Here is a 15,552-nt window from a genome sequence, read left to right as displayed (position 1 = left end):
TACAATTTCATTTATTTAATTTAAAAATACATCAAGCTGCTACAAAATGAATCTCTGCACACACGGTGATCTCTCTCTCTCAAACATCCATCCACACGGTAACAATACAAAGTAGACCTGCACCGTAATGAAACTTAAATACAGCACAAACATGAGACCAAATCTGAAACTGCAACGACTGACACATAAATACAGAACAAACATGAGACTAAATTTGAAACTGTCAACAGAAAACAGTTGGCGTTAAACATTGGGAAAGAGTCCACGGCAATGCACGCACATTCAAAAAAGAAATGTATGTTATTAAACAGGTGCTGGACAACAATACAAACATAGAAAAGAAGGGCACACTGTAGAGAAGCTCCCAGGGTAAACTACCATCAGGTTTGAGACCTCTAGGGTTGAAACATGGTCCTCTATAAAAGTTCATCCTGGGAGCTTCTCTACAATGTGCCGACGTCCCTTCTTTTCGGTGTTAAACATTGCACATGGCCCTAACAGGCATAAGAAGCATTGCAGACTATACAACACACTTGTGTGTTACATGTGAAAACACTGCCATAGGACAGGGGTTACCAACTCGTCCATGCCAATGACCCCCCCAAATAGTCATAGCCTCTAACCCTGCTGTTGTAAAATGGCTTTAAATACACACACAAACGAAAAGAGCTCACTATGTGTCACGTTGAGCTTGTAGATCTGCTCTCTCAAAAATTTAGAACCTTTTTGAAAGAGCCATTGCCAATGACATGCCCAAAATAGGGACGACAACTATCATATTAATTGAAGTGACTTTCATTACATTTTCCTCTCCTTTCTGGCCCCCATGGCCTCCACTTTGAAGACCACGGTCCTAGCACATCTACAGTACAGTCAGTATAGATTCCTGACTGCCCGTAAGGCAGACAAAGCAAATTGCTACAGAAGCTACAAGCCCCTGGAACGTTAACAGTGATAGTAACTACGTTAAAACTTACATTAAGAACCTACTACTGTATATGAATGTCAGTTACTACAATAGATAATGAATGACAGTTTAGAAAATGTACATAACAAGTCAAACAAACGTGGTCTAATCAAAGTGAACAAGGAAAACCAGAAATCCTAGGACCTAGAGCAACAAGTCCTTGTTAGATGACATTCTAGATCATGGCAGTGGGAAGGTTTCCTAAAGGCTAAATCGTTTAGTTTTTTTTAGAGTAGTTACATAAAGAAACCCCATCATAAGGCATCTAAAGCAGTGGTTCTCAAATACTTTTCTATTTCAAGGACCCCCAGTTTGATATACATTAGGCCACGGACCCCCATTTCATACAATTGTATCTCTGGGAGATTATCAGCGTTAATTTAACTCATATGTACATGTATAATAAAACCACATTAACTGTGCTACCACCTATATGCAGCTTGCAGCATATAACCGGTATTTGTTCCATATTCATATGTTTGTAGAAATGGGGTGTCTTTCTGCCATCTAAAAGTAAACAGCAGAGGCTGCAATGCCACATAAAAGAGATACACTAATACTGTACAATTAAGAGTTTAAGATCTGAGTTTGTAGGAACATCAAACTAATTTCAGTTACCTACCAAAAACAATAAATAGAAGCATAAACGAAAACAATAAAATATTAGTCTATTGTTGGTGGAGTTTTTTTTCCACGACAACGGTTCTTCATGCATTTGGTGTGTTTCCAATCATTAATTATATCCAATAGTGTCCCATTTGAGTTTCAGAAAAAGAAAGCGTTTCTTAAATATTCAACAAATGTCAAAGCAATTCTGTAACGAATCAGTGCAGCTTAATCGTGTCAGTGCTGAAGATTAAAATGTTAATTTAACAGGGGCTACATGGTTTTCGGTGAGTAGGCACTTAAAAAAAAAGGGGGAGAGTGGGCTTCTTCTCAAAAAACAACTTCACCGCACTTGTGTTGGAGACATAAGTCGAGGAAACAGTCTTTCTTTCCTACAGTGTCCGCAATGTGATTTGTACTCAAAGGGATTGTAATTGGGCATAAAAAAAGTCTCACAAGTGTGCTTGAATCATTAAAGCCTCGTCACACTTCATCGCGTGCAAGTGTTGCACACCAAAAATAGCCGATCTACAAGCTTGTATATCGCCTATTTTCAGTGCGCGACACCGGTGCGTATAAATCAGGCTATAATAGCAATCAGCCCGTGACATTAACACTTTGGTCCGCTGGACTGCTGTGTTGTTGCCTCACATTACTAAACTCATGGAGTTGGTCTCTTGGTGGGTTCTGGGAGCCAGCGTCGCCGCTCATAGTACTGTATATGATGCTCCAATCGCGGGCGGTCTTTGAGGAAGACCGCGGAGACCCCTACATATGCTGGTTTGTTGGAGTTGGAGCGCAGTGAGTTAGGCGTGTTGGGGGTACTCTGGGCAGGGGTGGCTGTGTCTGTAGGTCATGATGAAGATGGATGACTGGTGCCACCAGTAGAACATCAGCACCAGAAGGACGTGCCACACCTGGTGGCTGGAACCCACGTAGTTCAACTGACCTGGAGGGAGTCCCACAACACATTTAGCCTTAATTAACTCTAGGGATGAGATTCATTGCAATTGGTCAAATCGTTGCAACACCGACATTGCAATGCAAGTTTTCAGTAGGGTTTACCGTACGATTATATGGGGGCAGATGAAGACTTCTAAAAGTCTGCGCATTCTTATTAACTGATTTATTAGGCCTACTGATGCACATATTAGTTCAAACAACTTAAATGTAATACATTTAAATGTATATTTGCTCTTATTTACATACATATTTACACAGACCCATTTGAAAGCCAACACTAATCTGCAGCCTTCAATCATCACAAAGGTTTTTTTCGGCTTCACATTCAAAACCTATATTATATTAATATTATAAAATAAAATATAGGCAAAACATTTTGGAATTATTTCGCCGATACCGATTTTTGATCGATATTGCATTAAAGAAAATGTCAGCCGATACAGATACAATGAACAATTAAATTGTGCATCCCTAATTAACTCATTCCTGTGAGCGGACTGGACAACAAGAAATGTGCTTACCCGGGAAGTAGCGCTCAGGAACCTTCGAGACGTAGAATACGAAAGCTAGTGCAGCGATGAAATACATCCCTAGGACCCTGGGAACAAATGCCTGCAAGAAAAATAAGTAATTAACTGTTAAAAAACTGTTTAATGTAGTGTTATTTTCAGAAAAGACATTTGGTGTACAGGGTAAAAAGGAAGGAGACATGTATTTAGCATGTGGATATCGTCTGTCGGGTGGAAACCTCATAAAAAAAACTTTTCAGGATTCAAATTCAAAAGTAGCAGATCTACAAGCTCAAAACGCGTCGCTTAGCGTCACGTTTCGAGCTTGTGGATCTGCTACTTTTGTGTGACGCTGTAGTATGATCAAGTAGGGCATTGATTTACGCAAAAAACTAAAAAAGTTAGAATATGGAGATAAGAGGTTTCTGCCCGACAGCGACGATAGCCCTACTCTGTTAGTGTGTACTTCACAGACCTGGACCAGGTCTTCGGAGAAGCCTCCAGTGAACCAGATCCAGTGCACGGTGGGGATGACGCCGTAGCAGGCCACCGAGCAGAAGATGAGCGAGCGGAGCTGCTTCCACTGCTTGCTGAGGTAATGGGGGTGAATCTGTGCGAAGAACACGGCCAGGATCATGGCCAACACGGTCACCAGGTACACCTGACGCCAGTACTGGAGGGACACAAACACAAGCAGAGCCTCACTGTGACAGTCAATTAGAGCCAGACTGATGTACGGGTATTGGTCATTATTTGACTTTGTTGATGACATCAGTGTCTGCAATTATGCAGCCAATGTGGCCCAATTTTCTTTTTAAACAGCTTATATATCTAGAAGCTCACAAGCTGAGCTTGTAAATACTTAAAATACTTTTATATTTACTTGCTTGTTCATTGTATAATTAAAGTAAAATGTTCTTTTCATATAAGTTTAATATACACAGTATACTTAATTTAAATTCTGTATCTATCAAAAGGTTATTCGTGTTTATTTTTATTGAGTTAAATGCTCTAATGAGTCCCCCCCCCACACACACACAAACCCTCTCCAAGAAGGCTACGACCTTAAGGAGCCACACCTTAAAAATTTTGAAGTTCCGATTATTTTATTTCTTTATTTGCTAAAAAAATGTCATGGCCTTGCTCAAATTAAAGGGGCGTTCTGCCCATCAGAATGTGTTTTCTTCACCAGTGTTCAGTGACTCTAGAGCGAGACGCATTGCAACGCGTTGCAAGCTTGTAGATCTGCTATTCTGACATGCCCAAAATAGTGATGCTTTGGTTCAAGTGGAAGAGGAAGTGATTGTAAAAGAGTTAATATTTGGAGTTGAGATGAGCGACTGCACACAGGCTGCTCTGTGTCCCTTCAGGGCCTCTGTGCCAACACAGGCCTACGTCCAGTCACACCTCCTCATGTGACAAGTCCTGCTGAATTTCACAGTGAATACATTTGCACCAGGAAAGTGCCCACTTGGATGTAGCTTTTTTTCTTTTCTTTTTTAAACTTGTACCACCATAAATTAAAATCAAAAGCACCACGTTTCCTTTACCAAACGCGCAATCCCAAAAGCTATTTGACAAACACTCGAGTTTGGCTAAATATAAATTCCGTTTGCTTTGGGTGGGGGGGGGGGACTCTTGGCTCGCAGAACGGAGGCCGCCCCCAACAGCGGAGCCTGAGTGTTGGCAGGGAGAGGGCTTTTGCAAGAGATTGGTTCCTCGACTTGTGAATGTCATATGGTGGTGGGGGGGTGGTGGCGGCGATGGACCGCTCAGTCGTTGACGTGGCCATCTGGTTTGAGGCTGGAGCAGATTTCTCCCGCGTTCCGGGGGCACAAGAACCCGGCGCTTCCAATATGCGAGGGGGAAACCGCGCGAGTGCCGGTGCAGCCAAGGGGAGAGTTGCAACCGAGGGAAAAAAAGACATGGGTGGGCGTTTTGGAATGAGAACATGAAGCTACCTTGTGGGCTTCCAAGACGGTTTTCCAAGTAGGCTACTAGCGTGTCACATTGCTTCTACTCTGTGAACAATGAGCCCGTCAAGAAGAGGAGGAGAAAAAGATAAAAAAGAAAAAGAAAGATGGGCTCTATTTCAGCTTTATTCAATTACTGCTTTTCAAAGGCCACTGATGTCAAACTGCACGCAACATTCTCTTGGGAGCTAATGGGCAGACATTGAAGCCCGATTTATAATTCATTTATAATTTGTTCCTTGTAGATCCGCTATTTGGAGCACACGGCACCCCTCAGTAAGCGGGTGAGGAGATGTTCTGATAATGTTGCAAAGATCTAATTCACTGTGTTGCTTCTTCTATTTTGGTCCTGACTTCATTGGCAATTCAGACTCGTTCAGAGCCACTGTACACAAGAGTCCACAAGAGCAAACAAACTGCTTCCAATTAAAACCGATTTAATTCCAAAATAGACAGCTGTTAGCTCTAATAAAAAAAACATGTGACTTAACTGTGCTGTGAGCAGGTTTTCTTTTTTGTTTCATGCCAAGGAAACTGTTGCCTCATTTCAGATGCATGCATAGGTAGCCTATTAGCTCAGTGCATAGGTAGCGTGGTAAGTAGCCCACTGGAGAGGCATGCTAGCCATCTGCTGACAGAGAGCCCTCTGTTCTGACGTGTTAACACTGCCAATGTACGCTCCCCCAGATACACTGGAACCGAGTGAAAATGCCCACTGTCTCTGGCTTTTCTTTTTTTTTTTGCCAACTATCTGCGACTTGGATTGTCACAGTCCCATCTGAAGCTGTCCCTGTCGACTGCCCACAAATTTGTTATCATGCCCAAATGACATGAAGTACAGCATCAGTCTCGCTTGAAGACATTTTGTCAAATAAGCCCAGCAAAAGTGATTTACTGTACCTTATGCTGGTACAGAACTTACAAATTTAACTACAGTTAGTCCAAATGTGTCAAACTGCCAGTGCTACTTGGGATTTGGGGACTTTGACTGAACTACTTATAGTCCTGTAGCAGAGGCCCTCAAATTTTGAGATACCCCCACCCGAGTTAGAACAAAACACAACCATGTTTTTTCTTATCTTTAGGGTCTCCCATTAATGAAATGGATTGTTGTGAAATTTTATTTTGGGGCAAAATGTGTTTTTTGGGCTATTCTTTAGAACTACCCCAATATCTGAAAAAGGCAAATCCGAATATGGCAAATGCTTTTATCTTCATTAAATTTGCTGAGGTATGAACCAGGTGTCTACCCTACATCACCAAAGAGTCAGAATGTAATTTACCTAAATAAATAGTGAAATATCCTCCTTTAAACATACCTTTAGTTTAGGCGGAAATTGTACTTTTGTAGTGAGGACTCCTCTACAGTACTTTCCCTCATTTAGAAAAAAAAACATATATTTATGTCAAATAAGCTGCATAGCCTAAGATGCTATTAAACAATAACCAGTGGTTGTGTGGAGAGATCTAGTACAGTTTTATTGCAAATGAGACTTCTTTAGACATACCCCTTCTCTGAAACAGTCAAATTAAGTCACTCTGAATGGAAAATAGGTGACTGTAAGCCTAAGTTGATGATGGTCATCATATTTTGGTAAAGCAAGTCCAGGTGGATGTACACTCAGGATGTGAGTAACCTAATAAGGTGTCCTAATAAAGTGTATCTACATTTAAGGTGTATGAAACAGAGAGATACAAGGCATAAATATAATTCTGAGTTTTATTGAAACATGAAAATCAGTATCTCCTACCTAAATCACAGTTTGATGTTGTCTTGACATGACAAAATAATGTAATAATAATAACATTTATCAGACAAATCTCAACATTCCTTATGTCATTTCAGAAAACAACAAACAGGAGATGTGTGTGTGTGTGTGTGTGTGTGTGTGTGTGTGTGTGTGCTGCAGCACTTTGCAATTATATCATGGCAAAAGGTTATTACACTTATGTTATCCTTTGTTGCTGGGTCATTATTACACATCTGCACTTTTTTAAATGCATGTGAACTAACACACCAGTTCACAAAATCATATAAAATGTCTGGTACATATTTACTGCACTGGAGAAGGGACATCTTATCACTGCTTATGTAGAATTGAGGCTCATGCTCAACCTTTTCCATGGCTTTCCTTAAAATACCTGCAGCCTGGTGTAGAATTTGTGTATCCGTTAGAGACTCTCTTCTCTGTGGAGGTATTGTCTCCCTATCTTCTGTTATATGTTCTCTGAGGAGACCAGCTTCTTGCATTGCTTGACCAACAGTAATGCCACCAGAACAGATCAAATCAGATTTTCCAGGACGTTCAATGAAAGCCAGCTTCTCCTCATAATGTTGGATCAACTTTATTTTGAGTTTCCAATCTGGATAATTTGCAGGTTCTTCAGCAGTACTTACTTTTCCTACATAGCTCTGAGTTAGAGCGCTTAGTGTTGTGACAGTCATATTCTTTGAAAACACTGTTATACTTAATTCTTCAGTCAATGACATGAAAGCTTTTTCATGTGCATTTAATTTATTTTCTGACAGAAGTTTGTTTCTGACTGCTCTGATATTATTTTCAGAAATATAGTGTCCCAGGCAGCTTCTGTGATACTTTGCATCATAAGCAAATAAATCTTCATGTGTCAGCATACGAAGATGAATTTTGTCATCAAACCTCTCTGAGGCTGCATCGAGGACCTTTGACCTTGTACTTTCACCTGTACCAGTACTTATAGGGGTAAGGCCTTCTTTCTTTGTGGCTTTGTGGCTTTCTGGCTGCAAATGAAACACTGGCTGCGGATGTCAAATCCTGGTTCTCTGGTCAGTCTTTTGCTTTGACATTGATCCCAGGCTGGTTCTTGCTCACTGCCACTGGCAGTAGGCATATAGTTGCTTGAACTTGAATAATTGGCCCTACATGACCTGTGATATGAAACTTTAAACTTGAAGGACAGTATGTCGTCTGAGTGGGGGGATAGTCTCTTATGGACTTCATCACCCCGTTCCTGGGCAACCTTCAATATGGTTTTGAGTCCTTCCAAGGTTGCGTTCTTGACATGTGGATTATTTTTATCTCCTTGTAGAGGTTTTTCACATATTAAGCATAATGTTTCGTCCAGTGTCTGTGAATGTGGCTTGCTTGCTGTTTCTGTTGGCTCCATTTTTACAGTGAACTCTGGTAAATATGGAACAGTTAATTAGAGTTGCCTATTTGTTTACATTTAATTTTGATACTATTATTGGTAACATGAAATAGGCCTCAAATTTAAGCTCTTCAAAAAGATCTGTTACTGTTATGCATGTATGCTAACTTCTATCATTGCTTCAGATAGCTGATTGGTGATATGAAAGTAATACAACACAACATATTCTACAATCTAAATGTATCAAATTAAGGAATACCATAGTATTACATTTGTGTAGACATTTGTGTTACCTGTTATCGGTCATTTGATTGGTGGTTTCTTTACTTTATGGCACAGTGCACATTTCTCCCCCTGGAAAGCCATGTGAGAGTTTTTGGATAGAATTGTGAAGCCACAGTCCTTCCCCTGCTCTCATTGGTTGAACTTAATTGACTTCAATTTACTGCTTAAAGAAACAGTAATCACAGTATTGCATTTGTGTAATGCTTCTCTGTGTTGAGGCCTGCAATTCTCAACAAAATGAATGAATCTATGCACCTTTGGTTTGGATGTGTATATAAAAAAGTTCTTACTACTGAAATCATAAATTCATATTTCCATGAATTAATGACATGGCATGACATTAATGACATGACTTCATGTTGCCCCTGCCACACACAGCAATCATGTGTGAGTGTGATTGAATATGGTGCTGTACTTACATAATTGCCTCAACATTGCCCCAAATGTTGCCCCAAAATCACAACAATAGATATTCAAGGGAGGGTTAAACAATGCCAACTGAGAAGGAATTTGACTTTTAATTTGATTTTGACTTTTATTTGGTATATATAAAGGACAAAAAGTAAAGTGTTATTCCAACATTTTAATAGTTTTATTTCCAGAGAAGGAGTATATATCTAAAGAAGTCTAATTTCAATAACACTGTACTAGATCTCTCCACACAACCACTGGTAATTGTTTAATAGCATCTTAGGCTATGCAGTAACAGCTTATTTGACATAAATATATGTTTTTTTTCTAAATGAGGGAAAGTAGAGGAGTCCTCACTACAAAAGTACAATTTCCGCCTAAACTAAAAGTATGTTTAAAGGACTATATTTCAGTATTTATTTAGGTAAATTACATTCTGACTCTTTGGTGATGTAGGGTAGACACCTGGTTCATACCTCAGCAAATTTGATGAAGATAAGAGTGAGCATTCTCAAGTTATAGCATTTTTGGTCACCTTTGCCATATTCGGATTTGCCTTTTTCAGAGATTGAGGTAGTTCTAAAGAATAGCCAAAAAAAACAAATTTTGCCCCAAAATAAAATTTCACAACAATCCATTTCATTAATGGGAGACCCTAAAGATAAGAAAAAACATGGTTGTGTTTTGTCTCGGGTGGGGGCATCTAAAAAACTAAGGCCTTTTTTGAGGGCTTGCTACAGGACTATTAAACCCTCAAGTAAACTAATACTTAGTTGACCGGGGCTTTGTACTTGGTCCACTCTTCTTCCCCTCTACACCAAATCTCTCGGTTGCAGTTTTTTCTTTTGTTCACCCTGATACTTTTCAGCTCTAGCACCTCACCGAAGTGTTTTTTTACCGATAAGCGGTGGTTTAGTTTACTTTTCTGGTACTGTATGCTGTAAAAGCATCAGATACTATAGTCTGTCAAGCTGTGACTTACGTTATCACAGTAGAAGGTGTAGAAGACCCCGGGGACGTAGCAGCCCAGGATGCCAATGGAGATGCCCGCGTAGTCCAGCGCCATCCAGCGGCGGCTGGTCTTCTCCGAGCGGTGGCAGCAGAACACGTGGTGGCCCGCCGAGCACAGCATGCACAGCTTAAGACACAAAACAAACCTGGTCATCGTCGCTGTCGGGCAGAAACCTTGTATCTATGTATTTCAACTTTTTTTTCATGTTTGTTTGTTTTTCCCTGTGAATGAATGTCCTACTTCATCGTACAACAGAGTCACGCTGCTAAAGAAGTGAAGATAGCGGTTGTGATGCGATGCTTTGTGAGCTTGTAGATCGTCTACTTTCGCTATTTCTGAAGGTTTTTAAAAGTGAAAGTGCAAGTGGTGACGTTTGTGTGTGGTTTTCGTAAATGGAGTTGAAGTTGAACCAAAATGAAAAGTATTAACAAGAGCTTTTGACTAAATAATAACTACATAGGATCGATTTGAAAATTTTCCATTTCCTCAAAAGTAACAGTGTTGGATATACAAGGTTTCCACCTGACATCATGCACTGCAAGTGCCAGGCACCATTCCAGGCACAGTGTTTCACAACCTGGGGACCAAAACAGGCCTTGTCTGTTTATTTCTGGGTTTTTTTGTTCTTTGTTTTTGGTCAATTTAAATTTTACATTTAAACATGTTGCACGTGCAAAATCTTAAATCCTAACACATTTTCCCAATCATTTCTAAATAAGTCCTTGCTTCCATCCACTGGCTCTGCCTGCCTGTTCGATTTGATATAATATTAGTCCAACTCCTCATACAGTATCTGTTATCCTAGAGGTGTAACAGAACTACACCCCACATGCTGCATCATTGTGAAGTAACAGTAATGACATTTTATATTTAAAAAAATCACACCCTGTGTGAAGTGGGCGGTGTCTTGCTAGCTAATCACAATACTGAATGGAGTCAACCTTCTAGGAAGACTTTCTATTTTCTTCTCAATATCGGTTTTCCCTTTTCTCATTTCAGCCATAGTGATCTTTGAGTTCTTCTTTACTGTTCTCACGAAATGGACAGTAAGTAATATACTAGTGTCACATCACAGTGGTTTTAGATTAGTTTCGTCATATGTATCACTAGCCAATCACAGCATGTGTCTTGCTAGCTAATCACAATACTGAATGGAGTCAACCAATCATGTACAAAAGATAAATACATTTATTGAAACACTCTTTATGATGGACGAAACCATAACTTAAAAAAAACCAATTTATGTTTTTTTTTAAGTTATGGTTTCTTATATAGGGCTATGCACATGTGTCATGTGACACTGGCCAATCACAGTCCTGAATAGATTGTGATTGGCCAATCACGGTGCAGGGTTAAGCGGGGTAAATTTTTGGCCAATCACAGCGCAGGATAATTGTACAAATTTCCAAACCTCACTTATAGGGGCGGTTTCACCGCCCAAAAACGTCTGAGAAGCGTGTGTGTGTGTGTGTGTGTGTGTGTTTCATTGAATCATGTGCATACATGTAGATCTACTTATTTTCTATTATAACTTGCCCAGAATGAGACGTTAAGGCCAGTCCACACCAATGCAACTCCTTGCAACTACAACTGCTTGCCACCATTATCCCCAAATGGCACCTGTCTGTCTGTTGCGACTAGTTGCATTGGTGTGGACTGGGCTTTAGGCTTCCTGTGGTTAAGACCAAGCGTACCTGGAAGCAGAAGACTCCTATGGAGTAGATGACGTAGTCCTCTTTGGAGACTCCGGTGGCAGGTAACACAGACGCCATGTTGTACACCGCCAGACAGAAGAACCACATGAAGCCCAGCAGGTGGCTCCAGATGTTCCCCGTCTCGTTGGAAAGAATGAAGATGCTGCAGGAAGACGGCAACAAGGCCAGCATCGTGGTCAGACAATAATTGTACCTGTGATCCTAGCAAGGTTATTACATTATGTATATAAAACATTTTTTATTATTTGGTCCCCAGGCCTTGGGCTGTTTTTTTGGCACTGTATATTTGCACATACGTGAAATTTGTCCTCTGCATTGTACCCAACCTAAGTGCAGTGAACAGGCGTTGGTGTGAAGCACTCGGGGAACAACGGACGCGTTTCAACCTAACGCTGAGGAAGGCCCGTTAGGTTGAAACGTGTCCGTTGTTCCGTCCGTGGAGGTGTAAATAAACTATGTGAAAAGGACATTTATTGTGTGCTGGCTATTTTCTCACTTCCTTCCTTTATTTCCTACCTTTTGATGCAGAGTCTGGAGGGAAGGTAGGCTCGGTATCCATCGGTGATGTAGGGGTTATCTCTCAGGAACACCGGGATCTGTTCATACGTGTACAGCCGAATCCCCCTGGGTACCAGCACAGGCCAGTACTGATAGCTGCCCAGCTCAATGTAGTGTGCCGTCTGGGAACTCTTCAACAGTTTCTGAGGCATGGCTGGTGCATGGGAGCTCCCCTTAGTCTGAGCCGAAGCTGGAAGAATAAAGCAGCACTCGTTTGTTTGCATGTGTGAAGAGCTTTAAATCTGTGCTTTTCAATGGTCTGTGGGTCCGGGGACCCACAGTGGGGTTTCAGGGGGTCCCCCAGTTAAGTTAGTTAAAATAGCATCAAAATCCGTTACACCACTTTCCAAGCCTAATTCATACAATATTCAACAATAGCCGATCTACAAGATCACAAGGCGTCATGATGCGAGGTGTTGTGATCTGCTATTTTTTAAACATTTGGGGAAAAAAGTTGATTCTATTCCCCGGTAACACTGGAGGGCGTGGTTATTGCACTGATAATACTGTTGTCTCTCTATCGCTATCAGGGTGTTCTGTTGATGTCGTAACGACACTGTGATTGTGTGTACTTGTTTCTGCATAGTGTGCAACATGCTGTAATGACACTGTGATTGTGTGTACTTGTTTCTATGTAGTGTGCAACATGCTGTAACGACACTGTGATTGTGTGTACTTGTTTCTGCATAGTGTGCAACATGCTGTAATGACACTGTGATTGTGTGTACTTGTTTCTGCATAGTTTGCAACATGCTGTAATGACACTGTGATTGTGTGAGGTTTCTTTCTGCAGAGTTGCAGGATACTGTAATGTCATTGTGACTGTGTGAATCTGTATCTGCACAGCACAGGATGCTCTTACTGTAATGGAGACTGTGAGGGCAGTTACAGCCCGCACAGAGTACAAAACACAGATGCCGGCCTACAAATGAACCAAAAGGTATGGTACCCCCATATCTTCAATGGGGGTACCAATAAGCCTGATCCAATCAGGCTTATTGGATCAAATAAGCCTGATCCAACCCTACAACCCCTCCCATTTACTCAGATCAGCTAACACAGGGAAGCTGACAGAACCTTCCCTAAAACATCCGGGACAACGCTCCACACGTCCCAGACTCTTCTCCCTTCTGGCTCTCAAACTGCGGAACAAACTCCCCATTGCTGTTTGAACTGCAGACTCACTCCCAATTCTCCGCCGTGATCTGAAGACTCACCTCTTCAGACTCCACTTTAGCCCGTGGCACTTGGCCTAGCCTCGACGACCATGCAGTGACTAATGCAAAGGTTAAAATGTAATTTAGATAGCCCGTTATTTAAGACAGATACCAGGTTCATTTGTTGACCTGGCAATGTGGCTGGGCATCCTAGTTTGTATAGTTTCAATGTACAGATTATTTACTTTTTTGATATTATACTGTTTAGACGAATTCTAGGTTCTTGGTTTACCTAATCCTAGATTACTGAGACACTACACTGTCTCTATACATTTGTTATGTGTTCACCTTGCTAAAGCGCTCTGGATAAAGAGTGTCTGCTATATGGCTAAAATGTGATTGTGTGAATCTGTTTCTGCACAGTGCAGGATAATGTATCCGGTGCATACTGTCATTCATTGCTGATAGATAGTGTTCTGCTGGTGATGTTGTCTCTTTTATTTTACAAGCTACAATACATTGAACTGCTGTGCTGTCTCTGGTGACTGAATTTCCACCACAGGAAGGATCAGAGATGCTCACTAGTCATTAATTATACAGCGTTTACATGCACTGCCTGTCTGGGGTCAGAGGCAGCCCTTATGTGTTGAACAATGCAAAGGAACCCTGGCACAGGTCACTTTACAGCTTGTACATGTTTGATGTAATGTTTATATTTATGACCTAAGGATAAGAACCTTCAATGCACATCAATGCACCTTAATCGCAAGGACATCAGTCAAACCATTCTCTTTCTTGATTATAACTCTTTTTACCTTGTATATATGTTGTTATTATTACTACTATGTTTATAGTTATTATTATTATCATTATTATATGTATTATTATTGTTAGTATATGTATTATTATATGTATTATTGTTATTATTATATGTATTACTATTATAATAAATAGTTATTACTATTATTATTATTATATGTATTATTATAATTATATTTATTAATGTTATTATTATATGTATTACTATTATAAATAGTTGATATTATTATTATAAAAAACACCTTCAAGTCGCATCAGCACTGACTGACGGGCTAACTTAAACCGCTGACATACTTCGTAACGTTGCCCGGTGTCGTGCGCCAAAAATAGCAGATCTACAAGCTCACAACCCCGAATGTGTTAAAGGTAGTGTAAGTGATTTGCAAAGTTTCAAATAATTGCAAAATGGGTCTATGTTCTGATAGTGCTCGTTACTATAGAGTGTCCTGTCCATATAAAGAGTCTCCATGTCTCTCCAGCTCTTTATAAAACAGAAAATGTATTTTGTAGTTGTTTTTTTTTTGTAGTTCTTTTCATTTCCAATTTTATCCAACCAGGACAGAGAACTCAATCAGGACACAGATTAAACAAGTGAAATTGGAAGTGATGACACTAAGAAATGAGCATGCAAAATTTGAACTGAAAACTATACAAATTAAGCTTAAAAATTGGTACTTTCTCCTGATTGGCTGAGATTTTGACACCTACCGAAAAATGTATTTTCTGTTTATTAAAGAGCTGGAGAGACAGGGAGACATCTGTTACTGAAAAAACACTCTATAGCAATGATTACTATCAGAATATAGTATTTTAACCTTTTAAAAAAATACTTTTTGTTTTTACCAAAAAATATCACTTACCCTACCTTTAAGTTAGCCTAAGGCTAACGTTAGCCACGTCGCTGCTTTGTTTAACAGCGACTAAAGACAACGTCCACGCGTACTACTCACCTTTTAGTTTGGTGTATGTACACTTGGAGCCATTTGGGGTTGTTTTGTACGGGCTGTACATTTATAGAGGAAAGCTTCGACGTATTAATTCACAAAACAACAACCCAAACAAACAACGGTATCCTCCTCGTCAAGTTTCATGATCCTCCAAATCATCACACAGACACTGACGCCATCATCAGTGGCCCGGCCAGGACCCCAGCTGTCAGAGCGTTGCCAGATTGTGTGAGAGAAATAAGCAGCAAGGTCCAGGAGGACAAGCCCAAAAGAAGCAACTAATAGGGCACTTATATAGGCCATTTTCTGGTTCCACAAAAAAAAAGGCCATTATTTTTTCCCATAGAGATTGCCAAAAATATTTATATAAATTATTTTAAGCTTAGAATCAAGGTGTCCAGGCTCCTGGTGAATCATGACCATACAACATCTGATTCTGTGATTATTATTTTTTTTTGAAAAACGCAAAACAAAGGGTACTTATTAAATTCAGTAATCATA

General features: G+C 40.2%; 1 protein-coding gene across 1 annotated transcript; it reads right to left on the bottom strand.

Moving 5' to 3' along the window:
- Positions 1-6: 6 nt before the first annotated feature.
- Positions 7-15,196, bottom strand: LOC308089364 (progestin and adipoQ receptor family member 3-like). Its single transcript, XM_080434047.1, has 7 exons — positions 15,055-15,196; positions 12,087-12,318; positions 11,550-11,712; positions 9,826-9,981; positions 3,521-3,718; positions 3,058-3,148; positions 7-2,522 (listed from the first exon to the last, which is right to left on the bottom strand). Exons 1-7 carry the CDS (start codon positions 15,113-15,115, stop codon positions 2,380-2,382), a joined length of 1,044 nt encoding a protein of 347 aa, XP_080290173.1. The 5' UTR covers positions 15,116-15,196; the 3' UTR covers positions 7-2,379.
- Positions 15,197-15,552: the final 356 nt, after the last annotated feature.

Source organism: Gymnoscopelus braueri (assembly GCF_963280865.1).
Source record: "Gymnoscopelus braueri genome assembly, chromosome: 7".
Taxonomy (NCBI): Eukaryota; Metazoa; Chordata; class Actinopteri; order Myctophiformes; family Myctophidae; genus Gymnoscopelus; species Gymnoscopelus braueri.
The sequence above is the reverse complement of the archived record's forward strand: the minus strand, read 5'-3'. Positions and strand labels throughout refer to the sequence as shown.

Bases quoted from the DNA above. Each gene is read 5' to 3' on its own strand.
- LOC308089364 (XM_080434047.1), bottom strand. From the start codon at position 15,115: ATGTACAGCCCGTACAAAACAACCCCAAATGGCTCCAAGTGTACATAC. The intron at 11,713-12,086 runs GTAGGAAATAAA...GTCTTCCTGCAG, and splicing joins TCCAGACTCTGCATCAAAAG to CATCTTCATTCTTTCCAACG. The intron at 3,719-9,825 runs GTAAGTCACAGC...GTGTCCCTCCAG, and splicing joins ACACCTTCTACTGTGATAAC to TACTGGCGTCAGGTGTACCT.